The 20,610-nt window shown below is 38.5% G+C and overlaps 1 protein-coding gene across 7 annotated transcripts in view; it reads right to left on the bottom strand.

Annotated features, from left to right (window-relative positions):
* The window catches only part of FHOD3 (formin homology 2 domain containing 3), a 370,799-nt gene that overhangs the window by 120,884 nt on the left and 229,305 nt on the right, over window positions 1-20,610 (bottom strand). For all 7 annotated transcript variants that reach the window (XM_068195730.1, XM_068195740.1, XM_068195787.1 and 4 more), the window contains one exon: window positions 1,436-1,547. In XM_068195730.1, coding sequence (XP_068051831.1) covers window positions 1,436-1,547 — 112 coding nt within the window. The remainder of the gene's footprint in view (window positions 1-1,435; window positions 1,548-20,610) is intronic.

Raw genomic sequence — 20,610 nt, forward strand, 5'->3', positions numbered from 1 at the left:
TACTTAATGAAAATAATTCTTAAAAATAATAAGAAGAAAAAACTGGGTATTTGGGCTAAGGTATTTGCAAAAGTTCATAATCTACCAAAGCACAGGTATGAGAATTCCTGTAAAAACTCTCATTATGCTCTTAACATATGCTCATCTAACTACATGCACCAGTTTTTTTCAAGTCTTGTGTTGTTACTTAAGCTGTTTTTATTACTTTGGGGCATGTAAATGATTGTCTAAGACTGCTCTACAGATAGAGAAGGAAATACTTTGTTTCTCCTTTGTCTTTAATAATGACTTTCCTAGCATATTGGTAGATATAGAGCATTTTGAACTAATTGAGAATACCAGTGAGTTCAGAAAGCTGATGAAATATTAAGAATGACTAAAAAAAGGAGTCATAGTGCTCACAGGTACATGAATGTTATAATCATATTTATGCTTATGACATTATAAGGTTTACTGCTTTTAATTCAAAACAGAAAGCCAACTCACAGAATTTGCTGTTTTGAATTGCCCCTGCCTGCTTCCCTGCTATAAGACATAATTTGGGCTTTTTCTTTTCAACCCATTCTGATAACTGAAAGCAAAATCTGGCTCCTTTTTCCTATTTCTGGCACCACCTTTCTCCCCAGCCCCCAACATTTTCTTGTTTCACTTTTACCATATCAAGTCTTTCAGACAAGTTGAGTATGGAGGCAGTTGCTCCACAGAGTGAAGCTCGCTTTCAACCTCCATGTTTGAGACCACAACAATGGATATCCTAACCTCAAAAACTCTCCTTGAGGCAAAGGAATGTTTTGCATCAAGAGAGAATGCCCCAGGAGCTTAGTGATGGTTTTGTGGGAAGAACAAGAAATTTTTGTTCTATTTATTCGCAAAAAATACAGTATACATATTCAAGTATTTTTCATGAGCCTGAAGGGTAATGGATTTCATAGTATAATATCTGCTCAAGGGCTTTATTTTAATGTAACAACAGATGGTTTCGCTTTTACTATAAAGCCTGTACTATTACTGACCTCGTCTTTCTCTTCAAAGGGATTACACTGATTAGATATCATTTTCTCTTCTAAATCAGAGTGCTGCTTCCCAGAAGGAAGTGGAAAGATGGTCTTGCCCAAAGGAGCCTCTGAGTCAGAAGGTGGGGTGGGGGGAGGGGGGGGAGTTTACTTAGCATGTGGGTGCAGGGAAAGGGCAATGACTGGCACCCCAGGAAGTAATCGAGTTCCTCAGTTTTCACTCTTCACTTTCCCATTATAATTAATTCTTCAAACAACCTTAGATTATACGAATACTTAAAAAATGCTTTTAAGAAATGAAGGGTATATTGGACAAAGCAGGCATCAATGACAGCAACTCTAGAACCACTGAAAGCAGTGATTAAATGCTACCTTGATCTCAGCAGTGCTGGGATTTTGCAACCCCTCTTAAGGCTACTCACCTCTCTTTTCATCCACAGTCGATACTGCCTGGATCAAAAGCGGTGCGTTGGATTCTGTGTACTCCACAAACACCAGCAGCAGCTTCAGTGCTGTCTTTACCACCAGGCGAAACTGGAAGAAAAGAGTGCGACTTGTCATTCTCCAAACCACAGCATTCCCAGATGTGGCAAATGACACTGGGCAAGAGGCAAGCCCAACAGTCCACATCTGGTAGAAACACACAAACAGAAAAGATTAAGCTGTGACAGCACCGAAAAAATGGAAGGTAAACAGCTGGCTGAGAATTTCATTCACTGGACAGTGCTCTCCTAGGGAATCCCCAGTAGTCAATGAATCCATTTGACAGCAATCAGTGGGGGACACACCAGGCTTAAATCTGTTTTTGCAAATCTTTTTCTTCCCGGAAGAAGAATCTTTGGCAGTACCTTTGCTCAGATTGTTGCCTGCTGGCCATGGCAGCTGCTGCAATAAGGCGCTGGTCCCTCTGTACCTGCCACGCTGCAAATCCTGTGAAGCCTCAGGGCAGCCCACTGCAGTTGCACCAGACCAAGGCCCAAGCCAGCTGATTTCAGGTGCTGTCTGCAGGTATCAGCTTCCTGCGCTTAACAAGCTAACAGATGGTTTTGTAAGGAATAAATGCCACTCAGAAGCTGTCCTGGAGAAAAGAAGCGATTTGGAAAGCTATGTTTTGCTTGGCATTTAGATCCTAGAAGGACACTCTAAGTTCAGTTCATCAAGTTGCAAATTTTCAGGGCTTATCCAACTTCTCACAAAAGAGTCAATCAGCCCTGGAAGTGGAGGTGCTTTCCACTGAACATGCATACCATGGCTGCTTTCTTCTTGCACCAGCACAAACACTAGCTTTGAGAAAACCTGCATTTAAAGCAATGCTGTTTCCTGCTTAATAGAAAATGGCATTTGGGACTCCTGTGGGCACTTTTAAACCTGCCTGCTGCTTTGGACATTTTGGGCAAGGACAAAAGCAAAACACTAAAGTCCTAGACTAAGCTGCACAGTGCCTATACTGAGGACATACCTAGCTACTTATGACCCACACAAACTTTGTGCTCATCCTGCAGTGCTTTTCTAAATTGCATTAATAGTGCTTCTTGACAGGAGCAGGCAATCATTGACCAGCTGCACTGCCCCTAGGAAACGGAAGTCTTCAGCCAAAGCCTCTCCGAGACATCTGATAGCCTGTCGCACCCAGACACAAAAACAGTCCAGAGCCTGACATGCTCACACTAAAATCAGCTCTAATGACCCACTGTGGCACCAAGCAGTCTCTGAAAGGTTTGTTCAGGGATACCTGTTGGCAGGACCCATGTGAAGCACAGGGATCTTTTTTTAATGTGGCCTCCTATATTATGTCCAATCTGTTAAATGTTGCCTTTGTGACCACCTGTGGGCCTGAAGTTCCCATTTGTGAGTAACTATTTGACTGCCAAAGTGGGAGATCCTCACAGCTTCCTGTGTGAGTTCTAAAATGTGTTTGCAGGACATACCTTTTCAATTAATTATATAGCTAGATTGCAAATAAAATAACTAAATCTCAAAATTGGGAGATTGCTACACAGCAAAAAACAGCAGCAGTTCACTGATTTTCTTGTTTCCTTTTGTGAAGTCATGGGACTTTTTGCCAATTACTATAATTTTATTTCACATGATTTACCCAGATGGCACAGCAATGGGAGCAATAGAAACAAGTTTCATATTTCATTCATGAGCAGGTGAATTACTAATAATCTGAATCGCTGTTAAAAACTTCATGAAAACTTTTAAGACTGTGGGATTTTTTTCTGGTACTCATTTACTATTGAAGAGGGGAACAACTGCTTTCTGAATCTGCTTCAATAATCACAGTTTTGTTAAAACCCATGGGCCAATCACACTTCTACTCAAACAGGACTAGAAAGGCAACAAAAGAGGTAGACATGCTAGCTCAAAAAAAGTCCTGTAATCATCACTTTGAAATCATTGGTTGTTCTAATTAAATCCAAATATCCATTTAACTATTGCTGCTTAATTAAGAAAGAAGGCATATTGAGGCAATATGCATACTTACTGGCTTGGTAAAATAATTTTTTAACAGTTCTGAGATTAAATCAGGATTCTTGAATAGCCAAACACTGAAACATCTATTAAGCTAGAAAAGAAAGTTCATGTTGTGTTGTTGTATCCTGTGCAAGCCAATTTATAGAAAGGAAATTATGTTAGCATCTTCTGGCTAAAGATAAGAACAAGCCAGCAACGTAAAAGGAAGAAGAAAAATTATAAACCTTTTCCCTCTGACTTTCTTTACCTTATACAGTGCAGTTTGGCAATCCCTTTCCATTTTATCTCTTTATATTTAGACAATTACAGACTCAGACAGGGATAGCACACAACAGGCTGCAAAACTCATGTCTCATGGAAGGGCTTATCGCAGTTGTTAATCACTTGTCTGGAAAGGCTTTAGCCTTTACAAGGAATGTTGTCACAAAGTTCATTGACTTAGAGACCAAAGCAATATTTGTAGAGTTCAGATTGAAACATTCAGGATTCAATTATTTTTCCTTTTTAAAAGGAAGAAATTAAAAAGGAAATTGAATAAAAATACTTTACTTGGGGAGATGTAGCTACTTTGGATTTACGCTATTCAAATTTAAAGGAGAAATAGGCATTGAATTTTTAAATAAAGACTTACTACACCCAAACTCTCTGAAACATAATCCACGAGCAGACTTAGACTTACTGTAGGTAAAGTACTCATCCGTTTTGTAGGATACAGTCAGGCAGAGCTGCAGCTAAACAAACACCCAGTGCAGTGCAACCAGTGTTCAGCCTGCCAGAGAGAGGTGCACAGGGAAGCTGGAACCCTTCTCTCTTGTGGGATGCAAAGATACGCCCAACTTCAGATCTAGTGCTGCAGGAAGTGCCCATTGGCATCCCACCAGCACCTGCAATTGGACTCAATTTCATGTTTTGCAAGGGAATAAAATCACCTTCTGTTCACAAAAGGAGGAAAGATCTTCCCAGAATGGAAGGTTTTCTATGTATATTTAGATAAAATACATTTTATATATATATATATATATATATACATAGTGTATTTATATAAAGCCACTATTTTTTATACTAAGCAACAAATATATAGAATAAATATTAATAGAATATGGTAATATGGTAATATATACTATTATTATAATATATTGTTTTGCTTTGTAATGATAATCAAGAAAAGGGAAATGTAAATATTGAGCTTGAGAGACTCTCAGAGTAATAATTTAAGTTGGAATGGCCCTAATAGGATTTTCCTTCTTATCTTAGGTGAAAAAATCCAGTTCCTTTCCTCATATAGCATGTGCTGTACCCCATCTCACCATCATGGTGATCCCCACTGGTCTCGCTCCAGTAGATAAATCTCATACTGAGGAGCCCAACACTGGACTCCTGAAGTCCTGATGCAGCCTTATCAGCACCAAAGAGGGAGAGGCACCTCCTTCAATGCCGTGGATGTGTTTGGCCTTCATTCACACAAGGGCACACTATTAACACCTGCTCCAATTCATATTCTTATTCAGAATAAGTAGACAGAATCAAATGGTGTGATGCTAAAAGAAACACCTGTAATTTCCCCAGATTTTAAGAAGAGAAGGGGTGATGGCTTTAAACTGAAAGAGAGCAGACTTATATGTTAGGAAAAATTCTTCACTGTGAGGGTTGTGAGGCACTGAAACAGGTTGCCCAGAGAGGTTGTGGATGCTCCATTCCTGGAAGTTTTCAGGGCCAGGTTTGATGAGAATTTGAGTAAACTGGTCTAGTGGAAGTAAACCCAGTGGCAGAGGGATTGGAACTATGTGATCTTTAAGGTTCCTTCCAACCCAAACCATTCTATTGTGTGATTCTATGACATCCCACCATTTTTAATTAATACCAAATTTTCTGAAATCTCTGCAATAATGTAATTTCAGTATTTCACACACTGTCCACCTGTACTTATGTAAAAGAGTGTCTCCACTGCATCCAACATCTTAGTGACCTTTCCCACATCTGCACTGCAGAAAGCCAACCAAGAGCTCCAGCACTGAGTGCACAAGCAGGAAGAGCCACCTCTGATGTAGTGACTGGAGATCAGCTGACTCAGAAGCATGCAGGGCTGGCTAAACATTGGAAAGAGCCTTAACACCTACAGCAAGAGCTTTGGAAATATGTTGCATGGAGGGCTTACATAACCCAGACAAAGTTGGGGCTTGGGGTGCCAAACAAGCAAGGGGAAAGACATTAGGGGGTAAAACATTTGAAGCTCCCTAATACTAGGATTTGCAAGTGTCTTACAGAACATAGAAACAACCTAAATTCTTTAGAGTCTCTCTCTTGTCCAAAACTGACATTTGAGGTCAGTTAATTCACTCCAAAAATTGGTGACAAGTACATTTAGTAATTCAGATCCTTTTTATTAATAGTTCCTGAAGACAAGAATGACCACAAAAATGAGATCTTTCTGTGTCACCTAAGCCAAGAACTTCCAATCAGCCTTATTTTCCATCAGAACTTTAAAGCAGCATCTTTAAAGATGGAATATTTAGAAATTCAAAAGACCTACAGAATGCCAAACCAAACTTTGTAAATGAGTGTAATCTTCCTTTACCAGAAGGAAGAAAGAATTCATATGTGCTGGGGCCTTAAAAGCTGCCTGATGGACTGCTTTGAACACATGCCAATTCCTCCACTTTCTTTCCAGAGTCGCAGCATCTGCCCAGGTCACAGGGTGTGTTCGGCACAGGGAGGATCACAAAGCTGGGATGCAACAGTTTAATATAGTGTGCAACAAAGAATGTGAACAACCCCTATTCTAGGTACTGAATATGGTGAACACCTAGGCATTTTATATCATTAGGGATTTAACGATTAAACAATCTATGTTTCTGTGGGCTGGTGTACCAATAGAACAAAAATGAATGCATGTGATGCCATATCTATATTTTAAGCAATTACATTTTAATAAGTTTTCTATTAAACAATGCCAGATTGTATTTAATTATTCAGCCATTTTTGCTCAAATCTTCAAAGAGGGATGCTTAAATAAGGCAAATGAACTGTTGTTAAGGGCTTTGCAAGCTCAGGACTGAAGCTGTGAAAGGAATTAGATTGAGTTGAAGACCCCTATAAGCTTAGATGCAAGATGTTCCAAAATCATCAGTTAAACAACAGTCTTTTTATTCTGAATGTTCCTTTAAGTTTTTTTCCTCCACAGAATGTGTAATGCTAGGCATGGCAGAGAAATACATGCATTTACTATTCTGAAAATTAAATTTCTCAGTACTTTGCAAACATACTGCGTAACGATTACATGTTCTGTGCACTGTTACATATGTGGTGTGTATCAATCATTTATCTGTGGTGAGACTTCTAAGGTGAAGAGAAAGAAGGTCATTAAAAAGAAATTCATCTGGCCTACCAACAAAACACAGGGATGAGCAAATAATGATTAGTGAATAGTCAACAAGACTAAGTCACAGTCAACAAGAAAAAAAAAAAGGGCCATGCCTGGAAATTACTATGCACATCATCAATCATGGTCCAGAAGAGGAAGGGGGGAATACAAAAAACATTTGTATACAGAAATAGGCAACTCATACAACAAATCAAAGCCTACTGCAGGTCAAAGTGGCACTCAGATGAATACATGCAGTTCTGATGGGAGCTTTGGAAGAATATGTTTGGGGTAGAAATCAGTCCTGTGTTGTTAAGTCATTTCTAATGAACTACCAATGTAGCTATGTTTCTCTTGCATCAATTGCCGCATCAGACAGAAATTGTATGAATAAACCTAAGGCTGCAGTGTTTGCAACAAGACATGAGATGCTACAGGGTTTTTTTGAGCATTTCCCTCTCTTTTGGAATACAAATTACAATCTTGAAGAGGTGGGGAAGTGATTTTCTACTCCCATGAAGTAGTCTAAAATGACTTTTTTGTTTGTTTGTTTTATGACAGGATGAATGAAAGACCAATCACAGCTCTCCAGGACAACACACAAAGTGAGAGCAATCTCATTGTGCTTTTCCCCCCTACAACCAGACCAATCCCCCCAGTGTCTCCCACAAGAACTGTTCATTGTGTAAAAATCACATGTAATTATTGAGCTAGAAAGGAGGACAGGGTAGGACTTGGAGATTATAGGACATAAAAGGATTAAACTTCTCTACCCTCAGGTGACTTCTGAGCTGGTGTCCTTGCACCTTTGTCAGGGGCCCAACCACAGGCCTATTAGATGTTACACAGTTTTAAATGCCTTTGTATTTGGCTTTTCAGATATTGGTGAAACAAAAGGGTTTGGTTTCAATTAAAGTTTTAGGTTTTTCCATTGCAAAACAGAAACCGAAAATATTTCACTGGAATTTGCCATCAGCGTGTGTCCAGACCAGGAATTATGCTTCTCTTGTAAAGATTTGCACTCAGATTTAATTTTTTTTTCTCACTTCAAATAGTAGAGTTTCATTGTATCATCTGTTGATTCTCTTATTAACTATTCCCAAACACTGGTATCTTTTAGGACTCCAGGAAAATAAACACTATCAGTACCTCTAGCATTGTTTTCTCTGTCTGGATAAAGATTGTGATTGAATTATCTTAAATAAGGTATAAACCACTTAGCTTGAGAGAAACCACAGTAACATGAGAACCAATTTCTGGTTAAACTCATGCTTGTGTGTAATGTGCTATCAAACATGATAAGGAACAGACCTCTTTATTCTCTTTTTGTCTTCTACAAACATGTACCTTATTTATGTCTAGCGCCAGTTTTCTAGCATTTTCCTGCTATGGATCATAGAGTAAGATTGTCTAGTAAAGTCTATTCCTTTCATTAGATAGCAAAATCTTCATTGGGTACATACTAAACTAGCTTTATGCAAAATCAATACCAACAATATATTATGATATGTATAATGTCATTCTAACACAACTTAGCATCTGGAAACATACTACCTAACTAGGCCATTTTTTGGTAGTTCCTGCAAATCCATGACCCTAAAGTCTGTAAATCACAGTCAAACGAGTCTTTAGGAATTAGTCATATGTCTATTAAATAAAATGTGTGCTTCTGATCAGCAGAATAAATTAAAAATAACCTTACTTCTCTTGACCACTACCCTGATGATCTGTTCAGCAATGGATCCAATAATGAGATTTCATGTTTTGGTAACAGTAAAGTAAGTAGATAATAAGATTTGAAGCAATGCAGCATCAGAATTCCATATTAGAAATGAGTTTGCAAACTGAAATGGATCACAAGAATAGGGTTTGTGTGCCTGCATAGGGGAAATATGATTAAGGCCATTTGGCATGTCTATTTTTTTTTTCTTATTACATGCTGAGCTTTCCCACCAGCCCCCTAAATTGATGTATGATTTTAGCCTTGAACTGTGCTGTCCTCAACAGATGGTCACTGGGCTGAACCTCTGGTAACCGGAAAGGTTTGAGAGATTGGCAGTTTCAGCAACTTCTTTTCCTTGGGCAGGGCCAAGTTGATATTTCCTTAACTGTGTTACAAAAAAAAATGGGAGAGGAAAAGAGTTTTTATGAACTTAATTGCAGATAGGAATTTATCTTCGCTCCCTGCTCTGAAATCCCTTTCCTATCACACTCCTTTAGCTTTTGTTATACGGTTGAATGACATCTTGGTTTGAAAAAACATCGAATGCAATACAAAGTCACCTTACTCAAGACAAAAGGCAATTAATTTTAAAGAGAGAAGGGATTCAATAACCTATTACTAAGGTATCTCATGCAAAGCACGTAAGGATCTGAAAGTCATCTACAATTAATGAAGTCATGCAACAGGTCTGTGATGCATGCTGTGATTGATCCCATTTTATGTACAAAAAAGCTGAAGTACTGTACATTTAAAAGGCAAACAGAAGATCTAATATTGCATCTTATTTCTTTTTTTAAGCTTTCAAGTAAATATTTGACTAATGTGCGTTTTCAGAAATATTTTAAATTCCAAATTAAGTCTTTATATTTAAGATCAAATTATTACTGTGTCATTTTCTTGAGTGACTAGAAATTATGTAGAAGGAAGTTCACCTGCTCCACATCAATTTTCCATAGCAAACTACCTTCTTCCAAGACCCACTCCCTATCATCTGATTTATATAGCTGGTGACCAGAAATTTCCTCATGACAGCAGCAGAGAGGGCTTCACAAGCTTCAGTATGTTTGATATGGGAACAGTGTACAAAGCAGAATATCAAAACTCTAATGTCTTCAGGACGTTAATTTTCCTCCTGGCCAATGCAGAGTGGCTCAAGTGGAGCTCAGAGGTCACCCTGTCCCTGACTGTGAAAGCCATCACCAATAAAATTAATGAATTACAGAGGAAAACCGAGAAATAACAGAACTATTAAAGAACCTTCTCTTGGAGCCTCTTAAAAAATTAAACCCACTGAAACACACAACAGCCATGAGGAGCACACCATTTTCACCCTTGTTTCCTTAGGCAGCTGTGCTGTCCCTCCCACTGCCTACTTCTGGACTCCTTCGTGTAACTATGGGATCTATCTGCCCACTGCACTGTCATACTTGACAGTAATGGAGCTACGTTCCTACTCAAGTTGAAAAAGGCATTACAAAAGACTCCAAGTCAGCAATCTCATAAGAGAAAAGGAAGTTTCCAGTCATTTTGAAAGGACACAGCTAGAAAACTAGTCCTCAGTCCTCAGCCCTTCCAGCAGCCATGCTATAGGCTGCCATTTGCCCAAAAGATAGCAGGCATGGAACACACAGCAGGACTGAACCACCAAGACCATGTGGGATGGCAAGGAAGAAGGAAAACAAAGATAACAAATTGCTTCATTAGTTCTACTGCTTATGAAACAACTTGCTAGAGTTAGTGGCCTTGGAAATGTCCTGTTTAAATAATATCAAGGTTGAGTTCAAGGACCCTAGGGGAAAAAACTATTTGAGTTTGCAAGTACAGTGGAAAACTACTCTATTATTATTCTGTGGTTTTCTGCACGTGAAATTTGTTCTTTCAACAGTTTCATTAAAATGTACTCATATTAAATACCCAAACTATGCCTGTGTTGAAATAACTTCACCTGAAAACACTGTAAGTTTAATGGTATGGCTAGCAGCCCTTTCCTGACACTGTATAATCTTATAGATGACATTTCAACAGCAAAAAACACAAAATCATAACAACCTATGAATAAAGTGTGTGGAAATGGTTGAAGATAGCATGTCAACAAAGACTCCAAATTATAAAATATTACCTATTGCAACATCTTTCTTAAGCAATTAATTGTTAATTCTTTTTAAGCATCCTAAAAAGCAAATGCTAGTGGTTTGAACTACTGAAATGATAAAACTGTTGAAAGAACAAATATCACACATCAAACCATGAGACAAATCCACCACAAATTCTTCTTGAAAGAATATATAATAATGTAAAACTACAGAAAGGAGATATATATATATATATATATATATACACATATATATATATATATATAGTGGAATATATATTCCACTATATTCCACTGCAGATTTTTCTCTGTTTTTAAAATTCTGAGTATTATCAGGCATAAAAAGTAATTCAGAAGCAGAGGTTTGACTGCAAAACTAGACACACTTATTTACCTTTGGATAACTTGCCAAATAATGTTAATGAATAAACATATTTTCTGGGGGACATGTGAACATAACAGAAATGGTCATATTTCTCCAGCAATCATCTGTTTGTCTGTCCCAAATCTGGAAGAGGCTGCTATCCTCAAGTCCAGTTCTCATTATCAATCTAGTCTAGATGCTTTTTTTTGTAAATCCAAAAAACTTCATGATAAAAAAAAAAAATTAATAGACCAGACATTTCCAGCTTCCCACATGGTGGTTTCTGAAGGGAGTGGCCATTTCATGGAGCCATTTAGAAACCTGATTTATGGGGACACAAGTCACTGCATATTAGCTAAGGCACTGCTTAATTACACAGCCCTAGCAGTGTTGCATTATTCTAACTCCCTCCTTTGCCAGAAGAGGACAGAGATGGAGATATTCTCAATTTTGGTTTTTATAAGTGCTAGCAAGTATGCAGCTTCTGCATACAGGTGGACAACTGCAAGGATATATTATATTATATTATTGTAGGCTTCTCTCAACCAGGCTCTTCTATTAAAGTGATAACTATTTTTCAAGAGTTACAAAGCTCAGTGTTCAAAGAGATAACATAATTCCTCTTTCTCAAGCTATCTCCTTCCTCTGACTTTTATCAACCACTCATCACATCCACACCCAATTTTACAGCAAATCAAATAAACATACAAACTGAAAAGTATGTATGATTGTTTTTGAATCACAGAAAGGTGACAGAGCTGGAAAAAGACTCCTCAGACTTCTGCTTGGATAAGAGAAATGGAATTATTTCCATACAACACTTCTGGTGACGTGGCAAAGGCTTCCCTATACGGGCTTAACTCTAACCACACTCATGTTCAATTGTGTTCCAAAGGTCTGCAGATTAGATGAAGTTAACTTCAGCTTCACTAACCTCCATGTCCAGATCCCAACTGTAGTTTGACTAAAAGCAAATGCCTTTGTTACAACTCATAAAAAAGATCTGGCTTTTACAGTTTTCTTCAAAGTATAAGGAAAATGTATGTGGGTACCACTACAGCAGAAAAAGGAGGAGGACATTTGGCAGATTCACTTAAGGGTTGAGGTTGGAAGGGATCCCTCTGGAGGTTGGCTTGTCCAACTCTCTGCAAAACCACCTACACTTAGTTGTCCAGGATGGTGTCTAATTTATTAAACATGGCTAAAAATTAACAGATATAAAAACCATGAATTTAAAAAAAATGGCGATTCTTAAATATGTATTTTAAACTATTATTTATTTTTCAAAGCATGGCACTTGCAACTTATTTTCTGTCTCTCTCTCACACACCCATACCAGCCCCCAAACACACATATACTGAATGGGACAAAAAGTCCCTAATGCTTATTTTGAGCAGATCACAGACATTACCTAATTTCAGTATAACAAAGCAGTTCCATGTATGTTAAGATTCAAATGTCTATACATATGCCCAAAATGTAGTTCTCAGTTCATCTATCATGTGAAGACAAGACCTTTTATACAATGAGATCCAAGTAGTTCTCTGGACACCAGGTATAGTCTCCGATTACAGTAAAAATCTGTATTTTTATTTATCTGACATTTTCTCAAGTACTTTAGAGAATATTGAGTGGTTTGCTGAGGAACCTCCAATGACTCACAGGTTTTGTGTCTCAGGTCCTCAGCAGCACCACAGTAACAGCAATGCTCACTTTGATTCTAGTTTGACAGCAGACAGAAAGGGATAGAAACATGTTTTCTATATAGCAGAACTGGAACATGGCTATGGAAAGTATTCAAGGCTTGGCAACTCATGTTCAGAACTGACAGGTCCAGCAGGGCTTCTGAACTAACCCATCTGCATGTGTAGTCTCCCTGCAGCCTACTTTTCCAGAAATCTGGATGTGCAGCTCAAAGACAAGACTGGACTAGGTGGCTTATCTCCCAAGTGAGGTTAAAAGAGCCTCAGAAATGCAAGAGAGCATCATCTGAAATCACCTGAGATGTGACACAAGCCTAGAAACACCAAAGAGCAGTGTAATAACTGAAGTCAAGTATGTGCTTGTATATTCCTAAGAAGCTGTAGCTATCAATCTATAGGTAGGTTTCCAGCAGCAGTGATCAGGAGAGGGGATCAGATTCCAGAGTCTGTGTTTCTCTTCATCTGACCCTTAGTGCACTGTTCTGGACCTAAAGACTAAGTACATTTGACTAAGCTACTGCACAGTGAGATGTGCCTTTATTTGTGGCATTGTTTCACACATATTTCAGTTTTTGTTTCATCAGAATGAAACCTATTTCTGATACAGTATTTAAGAATTATTCATCATCTGCAACTTGAAAAGTTTTTAGCCAAGCAATTGCCAGGGTCATTCAAAGAGCTGAACCCACAGAAGCATGAGATCATAATCAGCAGTGATTTTACTTGCATCATAGATCAATTTTGAGCTGTTGTTTCAGTTCTTTGGGAGCAGTACAGAGGGACAGAGAGGAGACTGTGGGGCAGGGGTTGGGTGGGGGAAGCCAACAAAAAAATACCCAACCCTTTCTTTTTCCTGAGCTAACCACAAAAGATTACTTCCTCTTTCTTCTAAAGTCAAGAGTAACTGCAGACAAAATCAGTAAATACAGTGATGCCCTAATGAGGGGCAGCAGTTAACAAAAGCAGTAAAATAAACTGCTCCAGAACATGATCCTTTGTATTCAAGAAATCTCAGATAACTTTTCATGGTAGGCTCTCACATGGAGCAACCGTATGAATGGCATGAAAGATATTACCACAGTAACCATGAAAACACCAGAAAAAAATTTGGGTTTTTCTGGTGGTGTTTCCATTCCCACCCCCCAAGTTACTACATAAGCACATTTCCTTTTATAAGAGCAAAATGTCTCACAATATTTGAAAGAATTATTTTAAATTTCTGCATAGGGATTTAGTTGTACAGTTCTTGAATATTCTTCTTCTTCTTCTTAATAATAATAATAACAACAACAGCAACAACAGTTTTGCCAATGCTACGGAGCAAATTAAGAGTCTTGATAGACAGTCACCTGCTTTAACCAGGAAAATAAGATCTCGGAATCTGGAAAGAACTGGATTTCAGTCTTGCTGCCAGAGATCTCTCTGTACTGCCTCTAAGTAGTAGAGCTGATCAACCTAAATGCATTATGCCAAATTAAAAATCTCTGCAAGCTGAAAGTCCTACTCCTCCTTCCTAATTACTGAGTCATGCTTTTTTCAACCCATATATTCACAGCACAATTCATAGGAGAAACAGTGCTGCTCTGGCTCAGCATAATCAACTACAACTCATGCTCTGAAAGCATGTCTTTAATTGCAGCCCTGACTTTTTCCTTCGATCTCCTAGACAGCTTTCACCAAGTGGGTATTGCCAGAGCCTTTCATTTCTGCCTGTTTAGGATGGCAGGATGAAGACTAAAGGGGTGTGTAAGCTATGGAGATGAACAAAATTAATCTAAGTAGAGGTAACAAGCTGCTATAGAATCACAAATAAATACTTCACATTCACAGCTCAAAAGAAAGCTCCGTGTTCTGGGCCTCCTAGAAAAACAAACATGTAAAACAACTGCTTTTAGAAACAGAGACATCTAGCAGCTGCAGCTTAACTATTTTATAATACATCTTTCCTTGCCATGGGAGTGGGATGAGGATGTGCTTGCTGGCCTCTTCAGAATCTGTGCTCTGGCAGTATTCCTCAGCAAGCAGCTGTGTAATTCCTCCCAAGCACCTCGGACTGATTGCAGACAAAAACATAAAATTCCATAATGCCATCACTCTGATTAAGCTAGGTGTGTTAGAAATACATGGAGTTAAAGAGAAAAACTCCAAATTACAAAAAAATACCCCAAAACTGAAGACGCATTTCATTAGACATGCAGAGAGATTAATTAGCTGTATGAAGCTACAAATATCCAAAACTAAAGGATACCAGGTGCTTGAGGAAAGGACAGCACAACACAGTTTTTAGCAATAACCTGTGCTAGGTATTAGATTGAAAAGGTGTTTTAAAGCACGTAGTCCTGCTCAACATTATATTCTCCCGGGAGAATTTTGCTTCAGTCTTGTCCTCATACTGTTTATTCATAACCATCTGTGCCTGCTAGGTGGTGCTGTGGGATGGTTTTTCTAAGGCAGAAAAGGCAAGTTACTTTTTTCATTCCCCTCACTGATTTTTTTTTCCTTCTACACAAGAACAGCTGCAGTGTTTTCTGTATCTTGGCTGTACAGGATGTATCCTATCAGGTCTCTTGTCAAGCACGTGGTGGCCACCACTGAGGATGCTGCTTCTCCAGAGCAGTCAGGGAAACGGAGTGTGCCAGCTTTCATCTGCATTTGTCCATGCAGGAAAGCTGGAACCTCAGATGGTTGTAGGAGGTATCAATATCTAGTCTAAATTTTTCAAAATTTTCATTTCCCTTTGGTTCAAAAGATACAGAACATTCAAACAAATTATTTTCATTGACAAAGAAGGATTTAAAATTAATTCAGATACACAAATCAAAAGCATGGTTTCAAAGAAAAGGGAAAGACTAGAACTTCCTGGAGGTCCAACAAGTGAAATGGCTCCCTTTTTCCCTCTCAGACTGCAACTTATTTCTATGATGAAAAGCAACCTACTGCAAAAACTTTGGAAGACATCCTTTGAAAAGAATGGTAATGAGAAGGGTGCTGGTTTAGGCTTCATTTATTTTCTGTAACTAACCAATAACTCAAGTGGCAGGATGCTACCAGTGCTATAACATCCACAGTATCATAAATGGTGCAGACTGGGATTAACTATTCAGACCTGTATGTAAAGTCTTGTCCATCTGTTCCACATAACTTCATGTCGGTTTAGCCAAAGATGACGAATAATCCTAACCCACCCTTCTGAGCAGGAGGGAAATAAAACAAAACAACCTCCAAGATGAGTAACTGTAGTACTACATCATATGATGACATCAGGAAAATCTTGTGCTCAGTTTTCAGATCCTGTCCCATGGCCCAATGCCTCGGGACACCCTCGGAGCCCTTGCTGCTCCTATACAAAAGCCACCCTAGTAAACAGCAATGTGTCTTTAACACAGCCTTCAATCTCTGTGTCATGAACTGAGATTTTTTGTCTGATGCTCTGTTATGAATGATCTTCCACTGCCAGAAGCTGAACTTGGGCATTCACATTGTATCCCTTCATCAAAAGGGGATGACAAGGAAACAAGAAGGGAAAATTTTGCAGACTAGTCACAAAAGTAGAAGTATATCATGATTCTAGGGAAGTTTGCCTCAAATTTCTCTATTGCATCCACAGCTATTACAGACATTCATCTGAGCAGTGCAGATCTGGAAGCAAACTTACTGTCAGGTGGTGTAACATGTCTTTCCCCCTACAGCCATGCACAATCCTTTCTGAAAAAGGCCCTACAGTTTCTGTGAGCCTGGAAGAGTGGCCCAAGAAACAGCAAACATGAGAAGAGTGTGTATTTGTGGTACTTAGACTGCATACGAGAAAGGGAAAAAGAAAAAATTACCTGAACAGAAAGCACTGCAAACTACACAGTGTCAGTGACACAGAGGAGACAAAATTATTAAGTGGAATTCTATCTTCTCTACTTAATAAATAGAGTAAAACATTTTACTAATTTCATACACATAATATACGTTATATATTTAATATATTTTTAATTTATTTAGTATCTTCAGGAAAACAGAGTGAACAAAAACACAGCCCCCAGAGATTAACAGTTTTGAAGCAACTCCATACACTAATAGCTGTGGTAGTCTCTTTTCCCACTTCACTCTTTCTTTTCTACAAGAAAGCCTGTGTCATATGCAAAGCTTATGGGGAAGCTTGGGGAAGCAGAAGCATTCAAACTGTAAGTTAGAGAAGTGTTACATTTCCCTCCAAAATCATAACAATAAGATGCTTAGACAACCACACTGACATTTAAAGTGCAGTGGAGAAAAATGGCTTCTGAGAGGTTGCTTTAATTTTATTACTGAGCTAAAGAAGGGAGCAGTTACACACTGCTGGAAATGAAAAAGACAAAACATACATATCTACAGTTATGTGTCTTCTAATAAGAAGAGGAAATTCAAAAATAAAAGGGGCCAATCTACAAAAATTCCATGCTGGTTGAGGTATTAACAGTACGTTTTATATTCAACATCACATTCTTGTTTTTTATTTAATGTGGTCTTCAAAAAGGGAAAATAGTGGAGAGATAGAGGGAGGCAAACCAGGAAGCATCTGAACTTCTTGTTCAATTGCTATGATCAAAGAGGGTCAGAATATGGGAAGAGAGCACACAGCATGCCCAGATGAAGCTCATTTCAGTGTATCATGGGAGCCAGCTAGAAAACCTGCTGGTATGCTGGAAATTATTCTGAGAAGTCTTTATATGGTATAAACTACTCTTAGAGGACTGTGGAGAGAAAAAAAAAAAAGGAAGAAAGAAAACCTATCAAAGAACCTTCCTTTTGATCTTGATCTTATGAAAAGTAATTGAGGTCCACACACACACACACATCTTACCAGACCTTTTTCTTCCTAAGGACAAATCCTGTAACTGAGGAGACCAACATAAAATCTGTGAGGTAACCACAACGAGTCCTGCGTAATACCCTGGTGAGGGACCTGAGCTGCTTGCAGCTCAGAGGTTCCTTGGGGGTGCACTACATGCTTAATACAGAGCCATCATGTGTGTTTTGGTAGTTTCCATTTTTGATACAGTGTATTTTTTCTGTTATCCAAGTATATTCAGCTAGTAGCCTTTGCTTTAAAAAACAACTATTCTAAATAAAAGAATGACCAACATTTTTGAGTGATGCCAAAAGAACAGATATGGTAACAATTAGTATCAGGTTCAACTTTTACCTACGTATTTGTCTTCACATATAATCTGTCCTTCTACTCCCTTATGTTCTTCCTCCAGGCCTCTAAAATCCAAATACCAATTTTCCAGATGAGGGACCAAGGCAAAAAGGGATTTGAAAACTGGTTCAAGAATGTGCCTGGAAGCTGGATTCAGCCTGGGTCTCCCAGAGTAAAAACTCTCACCCTATCTGGGCCATTCTTCCAGGCTAAGCTACAAGCAAAACACTGGTATATTAACTGCTGCGTTGGCTGAACTGTCTCGGATCTGGTTTACATGATGCTGCAAAAAATGTTGGATACCACCTTCTTTCCTGCAGGCAGAATTCCACTACTGCACTGTATATATGGGAATGAGGACAGACACTGATTTAAGAAGAAAATTAGGATGAATTTAAGAGGAAAAATAAAGACAATGACGTATATAGTAATTCAGTTTCTGTTCACAGAGAGGAACATTCAGGAAAATAACAGAGAGAAGATTAAGCAGAACAATTCTGCAGAAAAAGATGGGTCCTATAGATCTCATAGCAGCAGCTGCAGAGTACACAGTAGATTCAAGTAATGCTTTTGGCGAAGTAAGAGATCCTTGCACAGAAAAAACATTTGAAGAGACTTTGTGTGGAATTCCTGCTACTTCCGTGCAAACTCGCCTTGCATTTCTTCAAATTCCTGTAAAAAGGATCCACACCAATTGTGCAGTTCTCAAAAATCTTTAGTAACAATTCAATAAACATCAAAATAGAGGTGAGAGGAAGAAGTAACTTGGTAATGAAGTTAATAAGTTTACTACACACAGTTTGAGAAATTAAGTGATTAATAAAAACATCCTACCCACATCCTATGAATTAATTGAACTCTGCTTGTCTCAGAATATCATAGTGCATTGAGATAAATATGTGAACTGAGCTCAAAGCTCTGTTAAAATAAGGATGGAATACCTGCATTCTTCAAATCTGATGGAATAAGTAAAAATTAACCATAATGCTCTTTCTTTAACAGTGATAAAATCCCAGAATGCTAACACCTACTCAGGAATGCAAAAGGTTGGCCACCTCCTTTCTTCTACAGGAGTGCAGGAGTCTTCTCAGCACTACCACTGCAACCCTCCAACCTCATATACTGCTTTCTACTGGCAGAATAACCAAAAAGCTCTGCCTGAAATTCAAGACAATTAAGTCTCAGGAGATCTGGATGCCAGGTTTGTTTCTTACACTGGTCTCCCCACATAGTTCAGATGAGGTACTGGTACTTTGAAGAAACATACCCATTCACTATTGGGCATTTTCACAGAACCACAGAATCACAGGATACCCTGAAATGGAAGGGACCCACCAGGATCATGAAGTCCCTCTCTTAAACGAATGGCCCATTCAAGGATGGAATCCACAACCTTGGTGCTATTAGAACTGTGCTGTAACCAACTGAGCCAATCTCGGGGCATTTTCTTATGTTTCATAGTCATCTGTCTCCTGTACCACACATACCACTGACATGGTCCTGTCAGTGAAGGCAAGAAGGAATGACTGAGCACAGAAGGTATTTGCCAGCATTACAGGACATTTTGCAAATGCTTATTGTAACTATTAAATAGATTAAGAAAACTGTATCACTTGACCTTCACTAAAGGTCTGAGCTAACGAATTTGAGTTTAGTGACATTTCAGTGACTGCGCAACAGAAGAGGTTTCTCTGCTCCTCCAGCTAAACTTTCTAATAGCCCACATGCCTTCTTCTGAGTACCACAGCCACTGTCATAAAAGATACATCACTGTAACACCTAAGAGCAATAAGACCAGAAAATGGGCAACCCTGGAAACTGAAGCATTATGCACCAGAGTTCACGAAACAGTGTTCCCAGAAAAGGTGCAGACACAGCTGCTTATTTTAATTTTAAAACACTCCTGAAAACACAGCTTAGTAAACTCCTAAGTTAGGATTATTGATATTTCTACCCTGAAAAATTATAACACAGTTATCCGAAAAGGTTTCTCATAATGACCACAATGTGCTTTATACTGGCCAAATTGATTTCTGCATTTAGATGTGCAACAAAATCTCATGTATATACTATACCATAAGCCTGGATTATAACTAGCATCTTTTTATCCTTAGAGCAACTCTCTTATATTTTTTCATTATGTTTCACCTGACAACTTATTTTCTATTCCATTTGGTCAGGCAATTGATTTTATTGTCAAAGACATTTCCCACTGCTGGCTTCAAGCATGCTGGAAAAAGTAGGCTCCATTTTCTTTAGTCTCAGTCCTCAATGCAGACAAACTTTCCAACTGCACCTTCTCCTTTCACTGCAGCGGTGGACATAATACTTGTTAGAAAACACCGGGAGCTAATATCAGATATAGATATTAATATATTATTAATTAAATAATTAATCTATTATAGAATTCATATAGATATTAATAGCTTGGGTGTGAAGTACAGCACTTTGCTCACCAATGTGAATGGTAACAGGTCTGTGACACTGATCTACTGTAGTGAGGGAGACCAAGGCAATCCTAAAAGCTAGCACTGACTTTAGTGTTGTTTTACAGTTTATACCCCACCTAATTCTAGTATAACTCTTATTTTTTTTTTCTCTTCTTGCCTTTCCTTCACAATAAGAAGTTTGTACATCTGCATAGATGCATGGAATTTTTGGGAATAGTTGGACATATTTCACTCATCTCTAACCCGACACTTTCTT

The sequence above is a fragment of the Anomalospiza imberbis genome, chromosome 1 (genome assembly GCF_031753505.1).
Source record: "Anomalospiza imberbis isolate Cuckoo-Finch-1a 21T00152 chromosome 1, ASM3175350v1, whole genome shotgun sequence".
Classification (NCBI taxonomy): Eukaryota; Metazoa; Chordata; class Aves; order Passeriformes; family Viduidae; genus Anomalospiza; species Anomalospiza imberbis.